Consider the following 19,859-nt stretch of genomic DNA (forward strand, 5'->3'; position numbering starts at 1 on the left):
TCTTACCATGTTGTGTGTTGTGCTGCCTTGTACTTGTATGACTGCCCAGGGGTGACGCATAGGTGTTTGGGACGGGAAAACACACCTTTGCACAGGAGAGAAAGATATAGATTTTTTTGATAATATGGTCATTACCCCCTTGCCTTTCAGGAGTCATCTGAACTGTATGCATTCTGTCTCTGTTTCTATGATGACCTTCCCTCCAGTTTGCTCTGTTGAGTTTCTTCCTGACCGTTGACTCCTGACTCGGAGAAAAGCCAGTGCAGAGGCGTGGCAGCGAGGGACGTAAAGACTGGAGGATTACCTCCCCGACAGGTGCATCTGTGTCCGCTCACATGGGGCTTCCTCCATCTGTCGGTAATGCGTCTCTGCCTCTCGTTTCTCCACTTGCCTCACTGTTCTCTCTCTCTCCCCCATTCTATCTGCTCCTCAGAAAACTGGAGCACACAGAGATGTGTCGTAGCTATTCAGCCAGCTGAGGATTCTGCATATGAGTGTCCACTTCAGTAATGTCAGTATGCAGATTTACAGTATGCAATTTCAGATGCTGGTGGTGCTCATATAGTCAAAAGGATTTTGTATTGATCAAAGAAATGTTAATGGTAGAATCTGTTGTGCAGTCAAACAGCTACCTCTAGGAAAAAGTAGTAATAATATATATTTATTTATAGTACTTTATTATACTGTGAATGTCTGCAGAACCTGAAGTGTGGCCAGCAATAGCAACCCCCCCCCCCTATCCCCACTTAACTAGCCCACACATCAGACTAAAAACAAAACGTGTAAACAAAGTGCAATACCAAGGGGTTCTCTTTTACCTAGACGTCGTCGTTTGAGGGCATTAAAGATTCTTCCTTTATTAAGATTTAAGATTATTTAAATGCAATTGTATTTATTATTACTATATATATTATACTATGGCAATCAACAGCAGCATCTCAGTCACCCAGGCCAGGACATCGGGACAAATGGACTGGTGACGTTGAGCACTGAATAGATCAGACCCTCTCTCCCAGTCAATGGAGCAGCCTTCCTCCTTTAAAAAATGAAGAAAAATAACTATTTTCTGTGTCACGAAGGGAAAACGCTCACACCTCTCATCCATCTGTGTTCCTCTCCAACGGGTTGCATTCTCATCAGCTGTTTATTTTGCGTTACATGAAAGTATTTACTTCAACTATGCAATAGATTATTTGCACTCCTATATATTCAAGGTTAACCCCAAACTGTACACTGTGAACAATGTCTGTTTTCTTGCTACAGGTTTCTTTGCATCTCAGTTTGACCCCCATGGCTGATAATGAGATGAGTGAGGACTAAGTCGTCAGCTAATCTGCCAGAGGAGAGGGTGGAGTCGACCACTACGTCCTCATAAGAGAAGACGTGACAGAGGAGCACACAAGTACACAAGCTGGAGTACCTTAAGCGATGGAAGCTGTGCTTCGCAAGGAATGGTAGGCTACAAGCAACTGACCTTGGAGACAACAGGGCTACAAGCAACTGACCTTGGAGACAACAAGGCTACAAGCGACTGACCTTGGAGACAGCAGTTTGCATCAGTCTTCGGGTGTGTTGCAAGAAATAGTGTGCTGTGATTGATGCTATGGGGTTGATTTATACTTCAGGAATATTCAAAGTTGACATTAATCCTTGTCTTTGCAGATTTGGCCCATCGAATGTTTCCATCCGTGAACTACCCTTTTGCTCGGCTCGGAATGTAGTAAAGGAATCGATGCGTAACCCTGTGCATTGTGAAAGATAGGTCTTATCGGACATACAGTTGGACCAGTTGATATACACATCAACAACTTTGGAGATGGATTCCATGAAGTCCTTGAGTGCTCCTATCAAGCAGTTCACCAGCTGCATGACGGGAACCAACAACAAAAAGAGAGGTGCCAAGAAGAGCCAGTCTGCCCGTAGGAACAGCGTCTCCCGTAGGAACAGCGTCTCCCGTAGGAACAGCGTTGTCCGTAGGAACAGCGTTGTCTGTAGGAACAGCTTTGTTCGTAGGAAGAGCATTGAGCGGAGGAGGAGCGTTCCTTGTGTCACCCCGAAAGTCCCAGACTCCTGGCTCCGCGTGTACCAGGCCGATCTGCAGAAAGAAAGGTACGGTGGAGTGGCTGAAGAGGGTTTGTTAACCATTACAACCCAGATATTAAGCTGACACGTTTACCCAGTAGCTTGTTTGATAATCTTTGTTCTAGTATGTATAAGCATCCACCTTATCGTAAGCTGCTTGAACATGTGCTGTGGAGTGCGTGTACAGCGCCTAATGTTTTTGTTTGTGTTTGTGTGTGATAGGAAACGGCAACAGGCCAAGTTTGCCAAGAAGAGCGCTCAAAGGGCCGTCCGAAAGACTCACTTCCGCAGCCAGCACTGCCTCCCAAGGGTAAGAGCCAGAAATAAGACCATCAATCAGGCACAAATCTAATTATATTAAACAATAATTTTATCGTTATGCTTGTCAATGCTTCATTCATTCATTCATGTGTCCCTGTCCCATCCCACGCAGCAAGCTCCTGTTGCCAAGAAGCCAGCTGGGAAAGACGATTCCTTTTTCGGAGCATTCCAGGGCCTCAGTCTGGACGGGCTGACGAGAGGCACTCAAGCCTCTCCCATCTCTCTGACCTCTGCCGTGGGGGGAGATCCATGCAAAGTCATGTGAGAACTGAGACGCTGGAAACATCACATTCTTCAGATTCACCTGCAAAGGGACACAAGAACATTGGGACTTGTAGGAGGAAGGACTCAATGATGTGGTGATTCACCGTGTGGTGCAGAGATAAAGAAGGGTTGAAAAGGTGTGCTTTAACCCTTTCACTACCACACTACAAAAGGTTGACCTTCCACTACCACACTACAAAGGGTTGACCTTCCACTACCACACTACAAAGGGTTGACCTTTCACTACACACTACAAAGGGTTGACCTTCCACTACCGCACTACAAAGGGTTAACCCTTTCACTACCACACTACAAAGGGTTAACCGTCTGTAGTATGGTAGTGAAAGGTTAACATTCTGTAGTTCGGTAGTGAAATGCCTAGTCTTCTCCCTAGACATGGAAAAAGACACTTTTTACTTGTAGGAAGGATTTGCTTGTGTAACGGAGGTCCGTGAGTAATATCCACAGTCACGATGGACATGTGTTGTGAAGTGACTGTGGCACTAAGCGGTTAAACTCACTTCCCCTTAGACCAAGCAGTGAATTCACCTCTTGGTATAGCGGTCTATGCTGTCGCCTACGGTGCGGCCGACCCATGTTTGAAACTCCCTTGGGGCATCGAAATTTAACACAACGCAGAGGAGTAACATATGATCGGTCACACTGGTGCCGTATGACTCGGATGTCCTGAGGTGGCGTGAGTTTAGGGAGGTGAGTGTAATGGAGGTCCGTGAGTAATATCGACAGTCACGATGGATGTGTGTTGTGAAGTGACTGTGGCAGTAAGTGGTACTGCGAGTTGAACTCACTTCCCCTTAAAAAGACAGACACGTTACCAAGAAGTGAATTCACCTCTTGGTATAGCGGTCTATGCTGTTGCCCGCAGTGTGGCCGACCCGGGTTCGAAACTCCCTCGGGGCATCGGAAAAACTAACAACGCAGGAGTAACATACGATCAGTCACACTTGTTCTTGATTCCTTGACATGATTTGATACTTGAATTTATTGACATCACATACTATTTATGTATTTTATAGTTTTCAGTACTGGTATATTTAGATTTGTTTTGCAGCTTGTATGTGGTATACATTTTTGCATGATTTGTACATCTATTTGTGTCTGCCAAATGAAGAATATTGTATTCTTAAAGTGTAATGTGTAGTAAAACTGTACTAAAACATGTTTCACTTTGTTACTTAAAATTATTTCACCCATCCAGTGCATCAAACAAGCTCCATGTCATTAAAGCAACATGCCGACATCGGAAACGCATCATCTTTTCCAGTCGTACAAGAAAATAGATACCAATTTCCTCTGTGTACGTTCAGTAGAAAGCCATCTAGTTGCAAGCTAACCTTGCTTAGCATTAATGGATGGAAGTGGATATGGACCAGCTAGCCTAGCTGTTGGCCAAAAACACTTCTCCCTGTATTTTAAGCTAGTGGTCTTTCGTTTGTGCTAAGCTAGGCTATCTTGCAGCCGGATAGCTTTCTACTGAACGCAGAGGGGAAATAGGCCATTCTATCCATTTTGTCTTACTCCGGAGAAGATGGTGAGTGCATTTCCCATAATGTTGGTGTGTCCTTTTAAGCTTGTCACAAATTTTATAGAATTCCATAGCACCTTTGGGGGAGAATTTGGTCTACGCAAGAACAAACCAACTTAAAGAAAATGTTTTTATTGGCAGTACTAAATGATACTAAATTGGTATCTAGACACAAACCCCAATACCTACTACAGGCAGAATGTAATACTACTGCTGTGGGAAACCTGTTGATATATTTCGTTGTCATTGACCTGCAGGGATTGTATGGCATGGTATAGTGAGGTGACGTCAAAGGACAAATTGCAATTACTACCATCCTGCTCATACCTTTCCAATTTATATGTAAATTAATGAAGGTTTATTTTTTTAAACTGCACAATATGATGTAAAGCTGCCAGTAGAGAAACGTGCTGTAGATTTAGCAAATCTTGCTCATGTGATCCGTCTCCACTTCCCATCCATGTTTCCATCCCGGTTTAATGTGAGGATGTTCTGCGGTGCATTAAGAGATAACAGAACTGATGTGCTTCTCCCAGAAGCGTGCAACATTTGTTCTCGTACAGAACAAATTCCATACAGGGTTCCTGCAGGTTTCAACAAGTTATATTTAAGACTTAAGACCGCTTTGAATATAATTGAATACCCATTTCACGGCCATACAGGAAAATTACTATGAAAAGTAATTCCATATGCATTGTTGGGGGACGGACTGAATACTGTTACTGTACTGCTTATTTCCCAACCTGGTTTACACATTAAACATAATTAATGCAACATAAAAGTAACTTACTAATCGAATAAATTTTTAAGACCCATCAATAATATTTTGAAGGCCTAAAGTAGAAAATGATCCTGCAGGATCATAGGCAAATGTAGAAATCCACCTTTCTCTACCCAGTGGAAGCACATTCAAATATACATTTTAGTGTTATCATTTCCTCTTGTATTTAGCTGTGCAGTTGTTGAATCTTCAGCTTGTATGCAAGTTTGACACAGCTCGGTAGACCACAACAGAATACGCTTGTTATGAACAAGCTTTATTTTGTAAAAAACAAAAAAAAACACAAGATGACAAACTAAAAAGGTGTTAGTTACATGAATGGAAGATACACCATTTCTGTTCAACAACACTTTTTCTTCTATCGAGTGGGGCCGTGTGTCGTCATGCTCTCAATGATGTTCCAGGTCACAAATATGTACATTAGAAGAAAAGAAAAAAAAAACAAGCACAAACTTACATTTGGCATGGGGACACAGTCTTCTGACAAATAAGTTTGCCAGTTCTGTAAAGACTAATGACACCAGCTGACTAGACCGTGGTGGAGGGGCGGGGTATACACAGTATAGAGAGGTAAAATATTGGTGGTGGTGGGAGGGGCCCCGAGATCCCCTTCTGGCGCATCACTCTCTCTGCTCCATTTTAACTTTTGGGGGCTTCAGGAACGACCTGTTCTTCTTCTCCTTCTTAGCCTTGCCTTTGCTCTGGAAGCTCCTCCAACTGTCCACGCGCCCATCCCTCGTTTCCTGGGGGGGGGGAAGGGGGACTTTTAAAAAGGAACTGCGCCCATTTTCAGAATTGACATGTTATTCCTCTGGTCTGAGACCATACAGAAATATTAGTGAGAATGAGCAACTCTCCCAGAACCCAAAACTAGAGTGCTAAAACTCAAACGTGTGATGTCATCAAGTATAACGTCTGAAGCTGAACAAATTTGAGAGATTTTATAGCACAGAGCACCCATGGGAATGTTCCGAGTTCATAGGAACATGAACTGTTTCGGAACTGAGACTGTTACTATAGAATAAAGCTAATTTGGATAAAAAATAAATATATATTCTGTGGGTCCACAAAATCTGTCTCCCATTCATTGTTTATGGAGCAGCTCCACACTTGATACTTGATGACATCACAAGTTTGATTCTTACTTTTCTGGTTTCTGGCTTTGGGGGAAGAGTAGCTCATGTTCACAAATATTGATTGAAGTGTCTTATGCCGTGGAAATAACATTGTCGCAGCAGAAATCCTATCAGTCTCAAAACAATCACATGCATATATGTTTCTGGAACATACCTCAAAGTTTTTCTGCCATTCTCTCTCTCGCTTTGCTTTCTCTGCAGTCTCGATCTCTTCCTCTCTCGCCCTTTTCCTGCGGAGGTGGAGTGGGAAATGATGAATGTATATGAAAATATTCCATTTGTTATTTTCATAGTGATGACTATTCAGATCTTGCATTTGCGACTATTGGATGCTATGCAAACCAAATCTACTTCCTGCACAGTACCTGAGCGATGCAAACCCACATTGAGACCACGGATGACAAATACACAAGTTTCTTAGAGAACTAATAGCTGGAGAACTGTTAGGACTGTCTGATTCCTAAACACGCAGACTTTGGCACAGTGTGCTATTACCATATACTATTACTATATACTATCATTACTATATATACCATTATTATTATTGATAGAATATACCACTTCTATTATTTCTATATATACCATGTATACAATTATTACTATATATACCATCTATATTATTATTATTGATAGAATATACTGCTGTTATTATTACTATTCTCTTTTTTTCCTGCCTGTACCTCCCCTCTTGATTTGACACTTGATGAAGCTTCCTGATGAAGTTAAACTTAGATCATTTACTGCGACCCAATGGATAAATAAATAAACATCCAGCTTTACCTTTCATGCATGTCCTTCGCTTCCCTTTCCTTCCTCTTGATCTCCAGCTCTGCAAACAGCTTCATGGTCTGCTTGTACACTGCTTGCCTGTGCTACGGGGAGAAAAGCAAGAGGCACAGGTAGAACTTTCATAGACTTGACCGCGACAAAGTGTACTGAAGTAAATCCACATTGCATGCATTCTGATTATCATGTAAAATTATGAAAAACAAAGAATGCAGACATGGGACAAGTTCAACTGGGTTCATTTACATTTAGTCATTTAGCTGACGCTTTTATCCAAAGCGACTTACAGGTTCTGTACGACAAGTCATCAGGAAGGGCACAACTCTATCAGCTGAGTAACAATGTTCAAGTGTTGAGTGCTACAGTGTAGGTTAGTTTATTAGGACAAGTGCATGACAGTAAGGTTAGTCAGGGTTAGATTTTATTTATTTTAATAACATCATTCGTCTTTCAATGGGATCATATTGTGACGTGGTACACACTTCTATTGTCTAAAGCAGTGGTTCCCAAAGTCGGGGTCGCGACCCAAAGGTGGGCCGCGAGCAGCCACGGATGGGCCGCGAGATGATTAAAAAAAAAAAAAAAAAAAAATTTATTTTTTTTGTCAGGCCACTGAACTTAGAAGCAAGCCAGGACAGTGTTTCTAGTTGTATTCTAAAATTCTATTCTATAGTATTCTAAAATGTGACTATATGGTTTTATATTAACTTAATAAATAAACAAAAACGAAAAATCTACTTAAATAACAGATTATGCACATAAAACGCTGAAAACAACCGAAGCAACAATAGTATTTTAATGAGGCTATTATTATTATCATTATTATTTTGCAACAAGTTAGCCCTCTCATAAATAGCACATATAAATGAATAACTAACTTGAACTAACTTAATAGTATTGAAGTGATATTTGGCTTAAAAAATCGGTCGCATGACAAAAAAAAAAAAAAGAAAAGCCAGACGATGTGCATTGGGCCGCGGCTCTGACGCCTTATTTTCTGGGCCCCGGCCTGAAAAGTTTGGGAACCCCTGGTCTAAAGTAATAACAACAATGATAACACCATATCAACTCAGATTTTTCACAAAATGAGATCTGAAATATTTGAGGGGAAAAATCATGAAAATGACAGCTTTGGTTTGATGTCACACTTTTTAGATTAAGGAGCACGACTCAACTTTTCCAAATAGTCTCTTCACTGGGTGCACGATCTAGATGAGTTCTTTAACAATGGAAGGACGTGTTTCAGGTCACAGCCTTCTGCGTTTTACAGTATTTACAGCACAGTCTGGTCTTTTCTGCCCATACAATAAAGTTACTATAAGGACACTTTCTGTGAGTGCTGGTAATTCCTTCCATTGTTATCATACTTTACGTGTACTTTCATGTACACAAGTAGGTATCGTGGATGTATACCGATATTCAAAACAAAATGTACGATTATCGTGATAATCGTGGCCCCTAGTTTCAATACAGGTCTGGATAGATCCAAAAACGATAAAGATGACTGGTTATGAAATAGTCCCGACGTACCATTTCAGGGTCATCCTCCTCCACGTACTGCGGCTTCCCGTCTTTCTTTAACTGTTTCTTCTTCTCTTTCATCTGTTGCGGTGAAGGACAACGGGAAGAGGCATTTATGTTGTAACCCAACTAATCAGATGAGCACAACGGCTGAGTAACGGGCACCTGTGGGATTCAACCACTCACCATATGCTCAATATACTCCCTGCCTGCCTGGATCACATCTACGGCTCGCTTCTTCTGCTCTCCATCCAGTAGGAGCTTATAAGCCTTGTCCACAGCTAAAAAAAAAACATGGGGATATTTTGGAGAGGGAGACTCAACTATCTACATACTAGAACTACAACCATAGAAACAGATGATTGATAGAATGGCCATTCCCATTCAGATCTCTTCAATTCTTGAGCGGTCATTTGGCCCAGTACGCCGTCGCCTAGGGTGGCTGCCACAGAGTCTTTTTAATGTTGTCATGGAAATCGCCGTTGGTTGCGGCGAGATTGATGCGTTACTGTGGCAAAACGGGAGACCGTCTCACGCACTGTCCACATAAAACGATGCGCATTTCCAAGACCTTGTCAAAATTCTATGGCAGCCGTCTTAGGTGCACTGAAGGAACTTACCATGATGCACTGGGAAAGGCCCGTCCCTTCGATTCAGACTCTGTGACTACAACTATCCCACTTAATCAAAACTCACTTATGAGGTGTGAGTATTATGGCCATATAAAATACAAACTATTTCTGCATCACAACATCGTCGTATGAGATTCTCATTCATGGCAAATTGTTCACATCTAGGAAATATCAAGCTATGAGCATTAGTACCTTCAAAGGCTTGCTGTGCTCTCAGTTGGTCATCCTGGTTTTTGTCCGGGTGGACTAAGATTGATAACTGAATGGAGAGGAAGACCAAAGACTGGCGTAAGTAAATGTCATGGCATTATCCATATTTCCACGGTAGTGACATGCATTCATAAAGAGGCATGATATGGTTTGTCTGTGTCTGCACATGTTCTCCTTACCGCCCGAAACCTCTTCTTCAACTCGTCATCTGTTGCCTCTGGGTCAATTTGCAAAACCTGAAATTAGAAATTATTCATTTAACCGAGAAGGTTAAATTTATCCCGCACAAGCAGCATGGGTGATATAGCGACAGAATGTCCAACCTCTTACTCAATCAAAAAAAGGTTGGACTACTGGTATAATTATTCCAGTGGTAGGAAACACTGATGTGAGGGGCAACAAAAAACAGCGTTGTGCTACATTATGTGGCAGCCTGAAATCATGACGTTGCAAGCCATTTTCTGAAGAAGGTGTGTTCACCAAAACGTCATGATTTCAGGCTGCCAATAAATTTGAAAACCCTGGGGCTAGATCCACAAAGAATGGATTGCACGGAGCAAGTTGCACCCTTACTTACAATTCATTATGAATTGAAAAAGGGGGGACCCTTTTGGGGATGCAGACCAGAGAAAGACTTTCGTCTTGTTTACATCAGGGTTCCCCATTTTCAATTCATAATGAATTGTAAGTTAAGGGTGCACTTGCTCAGTGCAATCCATTCTTTGTGGATCGAGCCCCTGGAGTGCGTGCCTGGACTTGTTTCCCTATTTTTTATGTATAGTATCAGGTTACAGCACCCAGTGTCGAGTCAAGTGAGGTGAGCGCGTTCTACTACTTTTTTCATTTGCTACATTATGTGGCCCACACCATATCAGCAACAAAGTTACAGCTACCTCAAAGGGGTTGAGATTGAAGTAGGATGAGCCTGGTCTGAGCAGCCTCTCAATCTGCTGCTTGGAGGTCAACACTGAGTCACGCTTCTCAATCTGCTTCACCTGGTTGAAGAGAAAACATAATCACAACAATCTCCCATCAGTTACCTCCAATTAACTTCTAAGTACTGTTGCAATGACTAGAATTATAATTCTAGGACGGGATTAGGAAGTTGATTTGTTTTCTTCCAAACAGCAAGTATACTCGGTAGTCGGTATACAAGTAATGTTATGGCAGTTAACCTAACGTTAGAGCTGTTAAAGGGATATTTCACTTTAGCAAAACGTGTCAAGTTTCAGCAGTCTTACCTCTACCTAAGTGCATCTACAAGTAAACTAATGACCACTGCTGTCCCGGTCGTCTGCTGTCAACACCACTCCATCTAGCCCCTTTCGTGACTGTGATGCACCGAGTGAATCCACAGTCCCTTGCTCCTCCATTGAAGGACCAGTTCTTCAGAGTTAATTATGGGATTTTTTCAATGGAGGAGCAAGGGACTGTGGATTCACTCGGTGCATCAGAAAGGGGCTACACTGCATCCAGGTGTCACTCAGGCACCATTCATTTTAGGGACCATGTCTAAATAATAATAATTATAAACTGTATTTGTATAGCACCTTTCATATAAGAATTGTATGCTCCACGGCAGTAAACAGAAGGAATTAGCATGAAAGCAATGCAGAGAATAAAGAAAAAGCAATCCAGATGGGGCACCCCGGTCAGGCACACCACGTATATACGCTCAGCGTAACCGCAGTGTCCTACCCATCTCTCTCCCTCAATTTCCAAAACTGTCCTATCCACAATAAAGCAGAAAAATGTCATAAGAAATATCAAAACAATTAAAAATTATATCCAGATATGATTAAACAAATATTGACTCACAGTTTAGTTTAGTTTTAGATGGTCACACAGTTTAAAACCTGAGTCTTTCTTCCGTTTGATACCCACACAGTTTAAAATCCGACAGTCTTTCTTCGATGTTTGGGTGAAGAGATTTTTGAAAATATTTACTAGTGAGCTAGCCTCCCTAATGTCCATAGGTAAAGTGTTCCATAGCTTTGGTGTGTAATTAGTAAAGGCTGCATCCCCGATTTTCTTTTGGCTGTCGCTGGGAACCTTCAATAAACCAGTAGTAGATGATTATAACGTTCTTGCGGACACATAGTTGACAAGATCATTAGTAATGTAGCTTGGTCCTGTTCCATTTAGGGCTTTGTATACAAGGAGGACGACCTTAAAATAAATTTGAAATGTTACCGGAAGCCAGTGCAAAGTAGCAAACACTGGACTAATGTGCTCTCTCCTCTTGGTTCTAGTTAATAATAGTCTAGCTGCAGAGTTTCGAATGATCTGAAGTCTCTCTGTATTGTTGTTGTTTTTCCGGGAGGCCACCTTATGAAGTATAAACAAGCTACTGCAGAAATAGACAATTCTAAGTCAAAGATATGCGTTTGTTTTTGTCATTTGGCATGTCTTTACAGATTTATTACCTATGAAAAATAAAAGCAGATCCGGTACATTTGGTTTTAAGTTTGTGTGCTGTGTATCTTTGCTTTGCATGAACTGTTTGGCGAGTGGTTACCCACGGTTATGTGCAGTCTTGTTGGAAGAAAGATTCCTAAAAGTTGATAGTCGGTTAGCCCCTTTCGTGACTGTGATGCCAACAAGGGGTGGCGTGAACACTCGGCCAAACCACAGTCACGAAAGGGGCTAATAGTCGGTCAAACAACACCCCAAGTGATATAGTTTTGATCATTTTAAAATGGCAACATTGGCTCAGAAAGACAGATGTTAACGTTGACAAAACATTACAGATAAATAATGCTGTATAGTTTGATTGTAATTAAGAAGTATGATATTATACTAAAGTTTGGTTCCCATATGAATGAATGGACGTAAATGAGGAGCCTGGCACCTGGGAAGAATGGTGGTGCTAGCTCACTTATCACAATACAAGTGAAATATACATTTAACGTTAGACGTATTCATTATGAACAAATGATGAACAGTTACTTAATCTGGTTTAGGACAAACCCGCAATTAGAAAGTAGCTATGGTTCATTCATTAGCCAACAACGTTAGCAAGCTAACGCTAGGCACACTTACTCCTTGCACTGCGGTGCTAACGTTAGCCTTACTAGCTATGTCGTTAGCCGATGCTCATGTGTCAGCAAGGCTCTACGAGACATAGGACAATAGCCGATCAACCCGATTCATTCAAATTAGGACAAACTGCAACTGCATATTGGATATATTTGTAAAGACGGATCATACCTCTGTATAAAAGCTTTGAAATGCATCATCTGCCGATATCTGAGAGGAGGGCTCCCCTTTAGCGGCCGCCATCTTGACCCAGGTTTACCTGTGACGTCACAATGTTTCGTCACGTGATTTTGTTCAGCTAACCTCTTTGGTGGAACCGAGTAGGGTATATCTGCAGTGCCGCAAACCCATACATAGGAGGGTCCTGTACCTGCACTGTGCGTTGTAAACAAGACAAACGTCTTTCTCTGGTCTGCATCTTGCATTGAGCCGTACTGTATTGTACCCATTCTGCAATCTGTTAATAAAATGTTCAATCAATCTGCCGTGAAAGGGTTAACTGACAAGGGTCTCTGACAAGAACAAGTTGCAGGTTGAAAAACCCCTCAGCTCGGAACTAGGCAAAATCTGCATATGGCTCGCTGATAACAAACTATCATTAGGGGAGAGTGGGGTGAGTAGTGCCAAGGGGCATTTAGTTCCACCCCTGTTATCTAGAAAACCATAGAAGAAGTTGGTCATGTGACAACATATTTTTGAAGAGGCATCCATTTCACTCAACCTGCAGAGAAGGGAGACACCTGGCTTGAGAGGTAAGCACATTTAAGTTCAAAAAACAGTTTTTTGCCCTCCAAAGTAAAATTTGTATGATCAAGGTTTTTTGATTGCTGTGTTTGAACAATTATAGACAACTTTGAAAACAGTTCACACATGTTTTAGTGCTTTAGTAAGCTACACCATGAGTCTATACAGTTAGCATGATGCTAGCTCAAAACAGCTGGGGGATGCATTTTTTTCAAAATGGTAGGCTTGGGGTGATTTGTGCCAAAGGGCATGGGTTAAGTTGTGCCAGATATTCTCTTTGTTAAGTTGCCCCAACTTATTTGATTAACTATATATATTACTTTATTGTATTTTATTGTTATTGTACATTGCATTCTTGCATTTGATCACTAAAACTATGTGATATTCTTAATTTTAGACCAAAATCCATCATGCCACGCAGATATACAAACGGAAGACAGACAGGGTTTCAACTCCTTGAGAAGTTGGAAAGAGCAGTGAAAGAGGTGCAACAGGGGAAGACTATACGTCAGGTTGGAAAGGAGATGAAGATCTGCAGGATGCTTTTACCGCTTTTGAGATAAAAATTATCTGTTTTACGTAAAATTATCAATGGCACAATTTACCCCAGTGTATTCTCTCTAATGTCACAACTTACCCCGCACCGGGGGCAAGTTGTGCCACAAAACCACTTTTTTTTCTAAAGCTATATTTCTGAAACAGTTTATTTAAGATCCAAAGTGATTGTCCCCAGGGATGCACAACATCCTGGACCTAAACTATATGTACATTCTTTTTTTTTTTTTTTATTATCTTTCTTCCCCTCCTTTTTCCCGATTTTTCTCCCATCCCACCCTTCCTGGTTGTTGCGTACTTTCCCCTACTGTTGGTCCGGGAGACCGGAGACTGTCACATGCTTTCCTCCGACGCATGTGCAGCCTGGGGCAGGCCAACCTGGCCGCGCAGGTTCTCACCGGGGAGAGTGTAGCGTGTGGGAGGCCACACTATCTCTCCTCAGATCCAACCCTCGCTGAGCAGGCGCCCCGACCAAACTGTAGGGGTCGCTGTCCACAACGCCCAGGACCCACCCTTCAGCTTTCCCACCCTCTGATACGGCCAATTGTATCAGTGCGAGGGGCCAGCCAAGCTGATAGCAACGCCGGGAGCTGGATTCGAACAGGCGAATCCTAGTGTCTCCCGGTGTTGGTGACGAACGTAATCTCCGTGCGCCACCTGCCCCCCCATATGTACATATTTTAGTTGGGGGCATTACTGTAATCCCCTTGCTTTAAAGGCACTTTAAGTAAAAAGTGGCACTACTCACCCCACTCTCCCCTACACATGGGCAAAACAGAGTCCATTCTCTTCGGTTCAAATAACAAACTCAGCAAGACCGACGGCTTCTCAGTTGCAGTGGGTGACAATATTGTCACAAGGAAAGACGAAATTACCTACCTGGGTTCCATCCTAGAGGCAAATCTTTCCTGTGACAAAATGGCCTCCAATGTAATAAAAAAAAAGTCAACCGGCGAGCTCCAGTAGCTCACCACGTACCGCGAGTGCCATTTCGGCGCCGGGGACAACCGTGCTCGTCACGGATCTGGGGTTTAGCGAGTTCGAATCCCGGACTGCAGCCGTGCCTTTCCCAGAGTGTCTTCCCCCCCATCTGAACCCTTTCAGCCTGTTTCTGTCGGTCATCCTTGACCAGAATAAATGCGATAAACGTATAAAAGAGCCAGGGGAATGGCCAAAGTTAAAAAAAAAAAAAAAAAAAAAAGTCAACCAACGAACTAGATTCTTGTACCGGATCTCCTCTCTGCCATGGTAAACAAGAATACCCTGAAGACTCTGGCAGGAGCACTCATTCAAGGGTACTACGACTATGCGAGCACCTCATGGTACCAAAGCACCTCAAAGGCACTAAAAACCAAATGACAAACATCTCAAAACAAACTAGTCAGACTACTGCTTGACCTGACTCCTAGAACCCACCTCACCCCTGCACACTTTGCCAACCTAGGATGGCTTAGAGTAGACGACAGAGTACAGCAACTTGCAATGGGCCTGGTCTACAAGATACACTACACGACCAAGGTACCCATGTACATGTCAAAATACTTCCCAAAGGTCAGTGAATACCACGATCACAACACCAGAGGGAGCTCCACAAATCATGTAAAACCCAGATTCGGCTCAAACAAGGGACTAAACACGTTTTGCAATTATGCCACAACAATGTGGAACGCCCTACCCAAAGCTGTAAAGGAATGTAAATCACTACCCACCTTCAAAAACACTCTCAAAGAACACCTACGGGAGACTGCAATTCAAAACTGGCCCCTACAAATGTCCTAACCCAAGTAAGGCTTTGTCAATATTCCAATGCACAGTGTAAAATGTGTGTGTCCCCTACCCAACCCCCCCCCCACCTCCAATGTACAGCCCTCACCCAACCCACCCAACCCCACCCCACCCAACCAACCTCCTCCAATGTACAGTTTCTATGCCAAATGTATATAGACTCCTTTTCTGGACACTTTTGTATCACAAACAGTACTGTATTTGCAAATCTGATATGTCATAAATGTATAGATGTAGCAGTACTGTCTATCTGTATGTCATGTATGTCATATATGTTATGATGAATTGAAAATGGGGGACCCTGATGTAAACAAGACGAAAGTCTTTCTCTGGTCTGCATCCCCTTAACAATTGTATGTATTGAGCTGTACTGTACTGTACCCATTCTGCAATCTGTTAATAAACTTTTCAATCAATCAATCAAACAATAAAGACCAAGCATGGCTTTGTCAGTATTCCAATGTACAGCCCCACCCAACCCCACCCCACCTACCCAACCTCCTCCAATGTACAGTTTCCATGTCAAATGTATGTCAGTATTCCAATGTACAGTGTCCCCCCCCCCCTACCCAACCCCCCCCCCCCACCTCCAATGTACAGCCCCACCCCACCTACCCAACCTCCCCCAATGCACAGTTTCTATGTCAAATGTATTTACTCTTCTTCTGGATTTTTTTAGTATCACAAACAGTACTGTATTTGAAAATCTGGTACGTCATAAATGTATAGATGTAGCAGTACTGTCTATCTGTATGTCATGTGTGTCATATGATGAATTGAAAATGGGGGACCCTGATGGAAACAAGACGAAAGTCTTTCTCAGGTCTGCATCCTCTTAACAATTGTATGTATTGAGCTGTACTGTACTGTACCCATTCTGCAATCTGTTAATAAACTTTTCAATCAATCAATCAATCAAAACCTGCTTGTGTCTTTTTACCGCTGCTCCATGGAAAGCATCCTCACCTACTGCATCAACGTGTGGTTCCTCAGCTGCACAGCCGCAGAGAGGAAGGCGCTCCAGAGGGTCGTCAACTCGGCCCAGAAAATTATCGGCTGCCCTCTCCCAGCCGATAATTTGGAAGGACTATACAACTCCTCCTCACTGGAAGGACTATACAACTCCCGCTGCCTTAAAAAAGCAGTAAAAATACTGAAAGACCCACACCACCCGGGCAACAAACACCTCTTACGGCTGCGCTCGGGCAGGCGTTTCAGCGTCATGCCCACCCGGACTAACAGACTGAAGTTTAGTTTTTATCCTAGGGCCATATGTGCACTAAACTCAGCTAACATTTTAAACAACAGTCTCCCTTGCAGCCCCCCCCCCTCCACGCACACGCACGCGCACGCACACACAACATTAAGGGATAGTGCAATTATTATTATTATTTTTTTTACTTTATTTTTTAGCGTTTATCGCTTTTCTGGTCAAGCATGACCGACAGATACAGGGTGAAACAGGATATAGATCAGGGGAAGACATTCTGGTAAATGACGGCGGGTCCGGGAATCGAACTCGGAGTCCACCAGATCCGTGACGCAGCACGGTTTTCCCCGACGCAGAAATAGCGCCGAGATATGCGGTGAGCTACTGGAGCTCCCCCATGTGCAATTATCTTTTACACCCCCCTGTTTATGTTAAAGGATAACTCCACTTTTTTTTTAAATTAGCTTATTTAACATCTTCCCTGGAGTTAGACAAGAAGATGCATACCTTTTTTGTCTCTGTGCGTGCATTTTAGCTTTGGGAATAGACGCTCCGTTAGCATAGCTTAGCTTCATCACTGGAAGTGGGGGAGGACAGTAGCCTTACAGTGCCTTACAGTGTATTGCAAGGTCTGACATTGACCAAACTTGATATGCATGACCTTGGTGGGCTCTAGGTCAACTCCTGAAAAGGGGGTCAATGTCAGACCTTGCAATCAAAAGTTAGGGGCGCACTGAAATTATGGCAAGGGTTATTAGCCCCCTAACTTTTGATTGCAAAGTCTGACATTGACCCCCTTTTCAGGAGTTGACCTAGAGCCCACCAAGGTCATGCATATCAAGTTTGGTCAATGTCAGACCTTGCAATACACTGTAAGGCACTGTAAGGCTACTGTCCTCCCCCACTTCCAGTGATGAAGCTAAGCTATGCTAACGGAGCGTCTATTCCCAAAGATAAAATGCACGCACAGAGACAAAAAAGGTATGCATCTTCTTGTCTAACTCCAGGGAAGATGTTAAATAAGCTAATTTAAAAAAAAAGTGGAGTTATCCTTTAATGTTATTTATGTTGCTGAAATAAATAGACAATTAGCAGACACAGATGTGTATATTCCTTTAAGCACAGATCCAACTGTTCGGTTCTCTTTTGAGATCAAAGAGGTTCTAAAGCGCCTTCTTAAGGAGGGTGAGATTTCTGAGAAGGAATTTAAGTTCATGGTGAATGATAACCCAGTAAGACCTATTATTTACACTTTGCCCAAAATTCACAAGGATCTTCATAACCCACCAGGTCGACCTATTGTGGCTGGTATCGGGTCACTTACAGAACCTATCTCAAAGTTTGTTGACTCACACCTTAACCTGTTCCACTCGACCCCTTTTGACCTTATTATCATATAGGCATATTTTTTATGAAGATGAAAATAATTTGTGATTTTAAAATCAACCGTTTTCAAGTAGAAACATCACTACTATGTCACAAATACATGTAGAATGTAAAACGTTAGGTTGGCAATAGTTTAGCAATAGGTTAAAAGTGTACTTATATCATTTTAAGTTTTCTATTTGCGATCGTCTATTTTTGACCCGGAAATGGAAATGTTGAACCATGGGAATTGTAGTTTTTTTTTGTAGAGGAGATCGCTAGCTATCTTCCAGCGTTGAAATTTCTCCGATCTACACTTCCTGTCACATGGTGGTTCAAAGTTCAGCGTTCTGAATGAATCATATCAATAATTGTTATGATTCGCGATAATAAGCTACAAAACGTAACATTTTTGACAAATATTGAAACGCAGTCAGTTTCTCCACACTCTTGTTACCATGTAGGAAGAATTAGATCTGAAATTAGTTTCAAAATGGTTACACTGTGGGGGAAATAAAATAGTACAGTCGATTACAGTAAATATCAGTATCTGTTATTATGCAAGCCTGGTGATACTATATCCAAATTGAACTCGGCCATTTGAAAGATACTATATGTATATATATATAAATGTGCGAATTGGCTATAATAAGGTAATGTATAAGCATATATTCTATAATAATATTTCAAATTGCATTGGTCCGGATGGGAGAATTCAGTACTGTATATACAGAACCTTCAGTTTTTTAAGTTTGGTCATTATTATCATGGTTTTATTCACTGTCAAAGATGAAAAGAAAAATCATAATTCATATTTTCCTTTGTTTCATCACAATTTAAGCAAGCCTAGTAATAGACACAATATTTCTGACACTGAGAATACATTCATTGAGGTCCATAGATGTTCCTAGATACCAAGAATATGCAAATAGCCCTTGTAGAAGTGGAGCAATATTCCATTTACCTAGGTATACATTTTATGCAGATTTTCACCTGGGGTGGAACAGGTTCGGGCAATACGGGGCTACGGGGGGCAATAAGCGCCCTGCGAGGAAATGATCTATTCCACTCTTCGACCCTGCCTCTCCTCAGCTTTCATCTGGCCGTTTCTCCCCACTGGCTGAGTGTTCTGGTGGGACTGCTTCGCCCCCTTATCCTCTATGCCTGTGTTCCCCCGGGCCGTGCCTGGGAGACGTCTCCAGGCTGGCTATGTTGCTCCACTGGGTGATTTCCCAGGACTACATTCATCCATTGACAGTGCCTGCTCTGCCTCGTGGCAGCCTGATGGGAACGGCTGCCAGGTGCCCCGCAGCAGGAAGCGGGCTCCCTCCCGGAGTCATGCTCTCTCGCCCCACTCGCTACGCTACAGCATCCTCCTGACTCTTGCTCTCCGGTGGCCAAGCGTGGTCGCCTGCAGGATCCTGTGCCGGAGTCTCCTACTCTGAATGGATCGGATGCAGAGTCTATGGACACACCTGCTAGCACAGGACTGCTAGCGTTGGATAGCATAGCCAACGTTAGCCTTTCCCTCCTCTCTGGTGCTGATGCTACAAGCTTAGCTATCCCTACCCCCTCCGTGGTTAATGCTGCTAGCATAGCTAGTCTTTCCCCTGGTGCTAGCAACTTAGCTAAGGCTAGCACAGCTGGCCCCAAGCCCACTAGCTTTCACATCCCCCTCCAGAGTATATCGTCCTGGGTGACTCTATTGTCAGATATGTTAACATCCCAAATGCCATCTCATACTCTTACTCCGGGGCTAAAATTCTGGATTTAATTCAATTCCTTCCAGGTATTGTTGAACACAACAAGTCAGCACACACAGTGATTGTCCATGTTGGCACAAATGACATCCGGGGTAAGGGGGGGTCAATCAAGCTAAGCA

The 19,859-nt window shown here is 42.6% G+C and overlaps 2 protein-coding genes across 3 annotated transcripts; one reads left to right on the forward strand and one right to left on the reverse strand.

The window, feature by feature from the left end:
- The first annotated feature begins 203 nt into the window (after window positions 1-203).
- LOC311227326 (uncharacterized protein) lies at window positions 204-3,829 on the forward strand. Of its 2 annotated transcripts, XM_084312931.1 has the most exons (6): window positions 204-315; window positions 434-511; window positions 1,264-1,567; window positions 1,663-2,109; window positions 2,305-2,392; window positions 2,516-3,829. In XM_084312931.1, the coding sequence occupies exons 4-6, from the start codon at window positions 1,817-1,819 to the stop codon at window positions 2,666-2,668; spliced, it is 534 nt and encodes a 177-aa protein (XP_084169057.1). In that variant the 5' UTR covers window positions 204-315; window positions 434-511; window positions 1,264-1,567; window positions 1,663-1,816; the 3' UTR covers window positions 2,669-3,829. The 2 variants fall into 2 exon arrangements, with proteins under 2 accessions (XP_084169057.1, XP_084169056.1); XM_084312930.1 differs by having other exon boundaries at window positions 285-511.
- A 1,400-nt stretch (window positions 3,830-5,229) lies between these two features.
- dnajc8 (DnaJ (Hsp40) homolog, subfamily C, member 8) lies at window positions 5,230-12,584 on the reverse strand. The gene is made up of 9 exons (XM_084312419.1): window positions 12,490-12,584; window positions 10,173-10,274; window positions 9,459-9,515; window positions 9,262-9,328; window positions 8,624-8,718; window positions 8,447-8,518; window positions 6,911-7,002; window positions 6,285-6,360; window positions 5,230-5,737 (listed from the first exon to the last, which is right to left on the reverse strand). The coding sequence occupies exons 1-9, from the start codon at window positions 12,559-12,561 to the stop codon at window positions 5,615-5,617; spliced, it is 756 nt and encodes a 251-aa protein (XP_084168545.1). The 5' UTR covers window positions 12,562-12,584; the 3' UTR covers window positions 5,230-5,614.
- Between the last annotated feature and the right edge of the window lie 7,275 nt (window positions 12,585-19,859).

Source organism: Notolepis coatsorum (genome assembly GCF_963971535.1).
Source record: "Notolepis coatsorum genome assembly, chromosome: 4".
NCBI classification, from domain to species: domain Eukaryota; kingdom Metazoa; phylum Chordata; class Actinopteri; order Aulopiformes; family Paralepididae; genus Notolepis; species Notolepis coatsorum.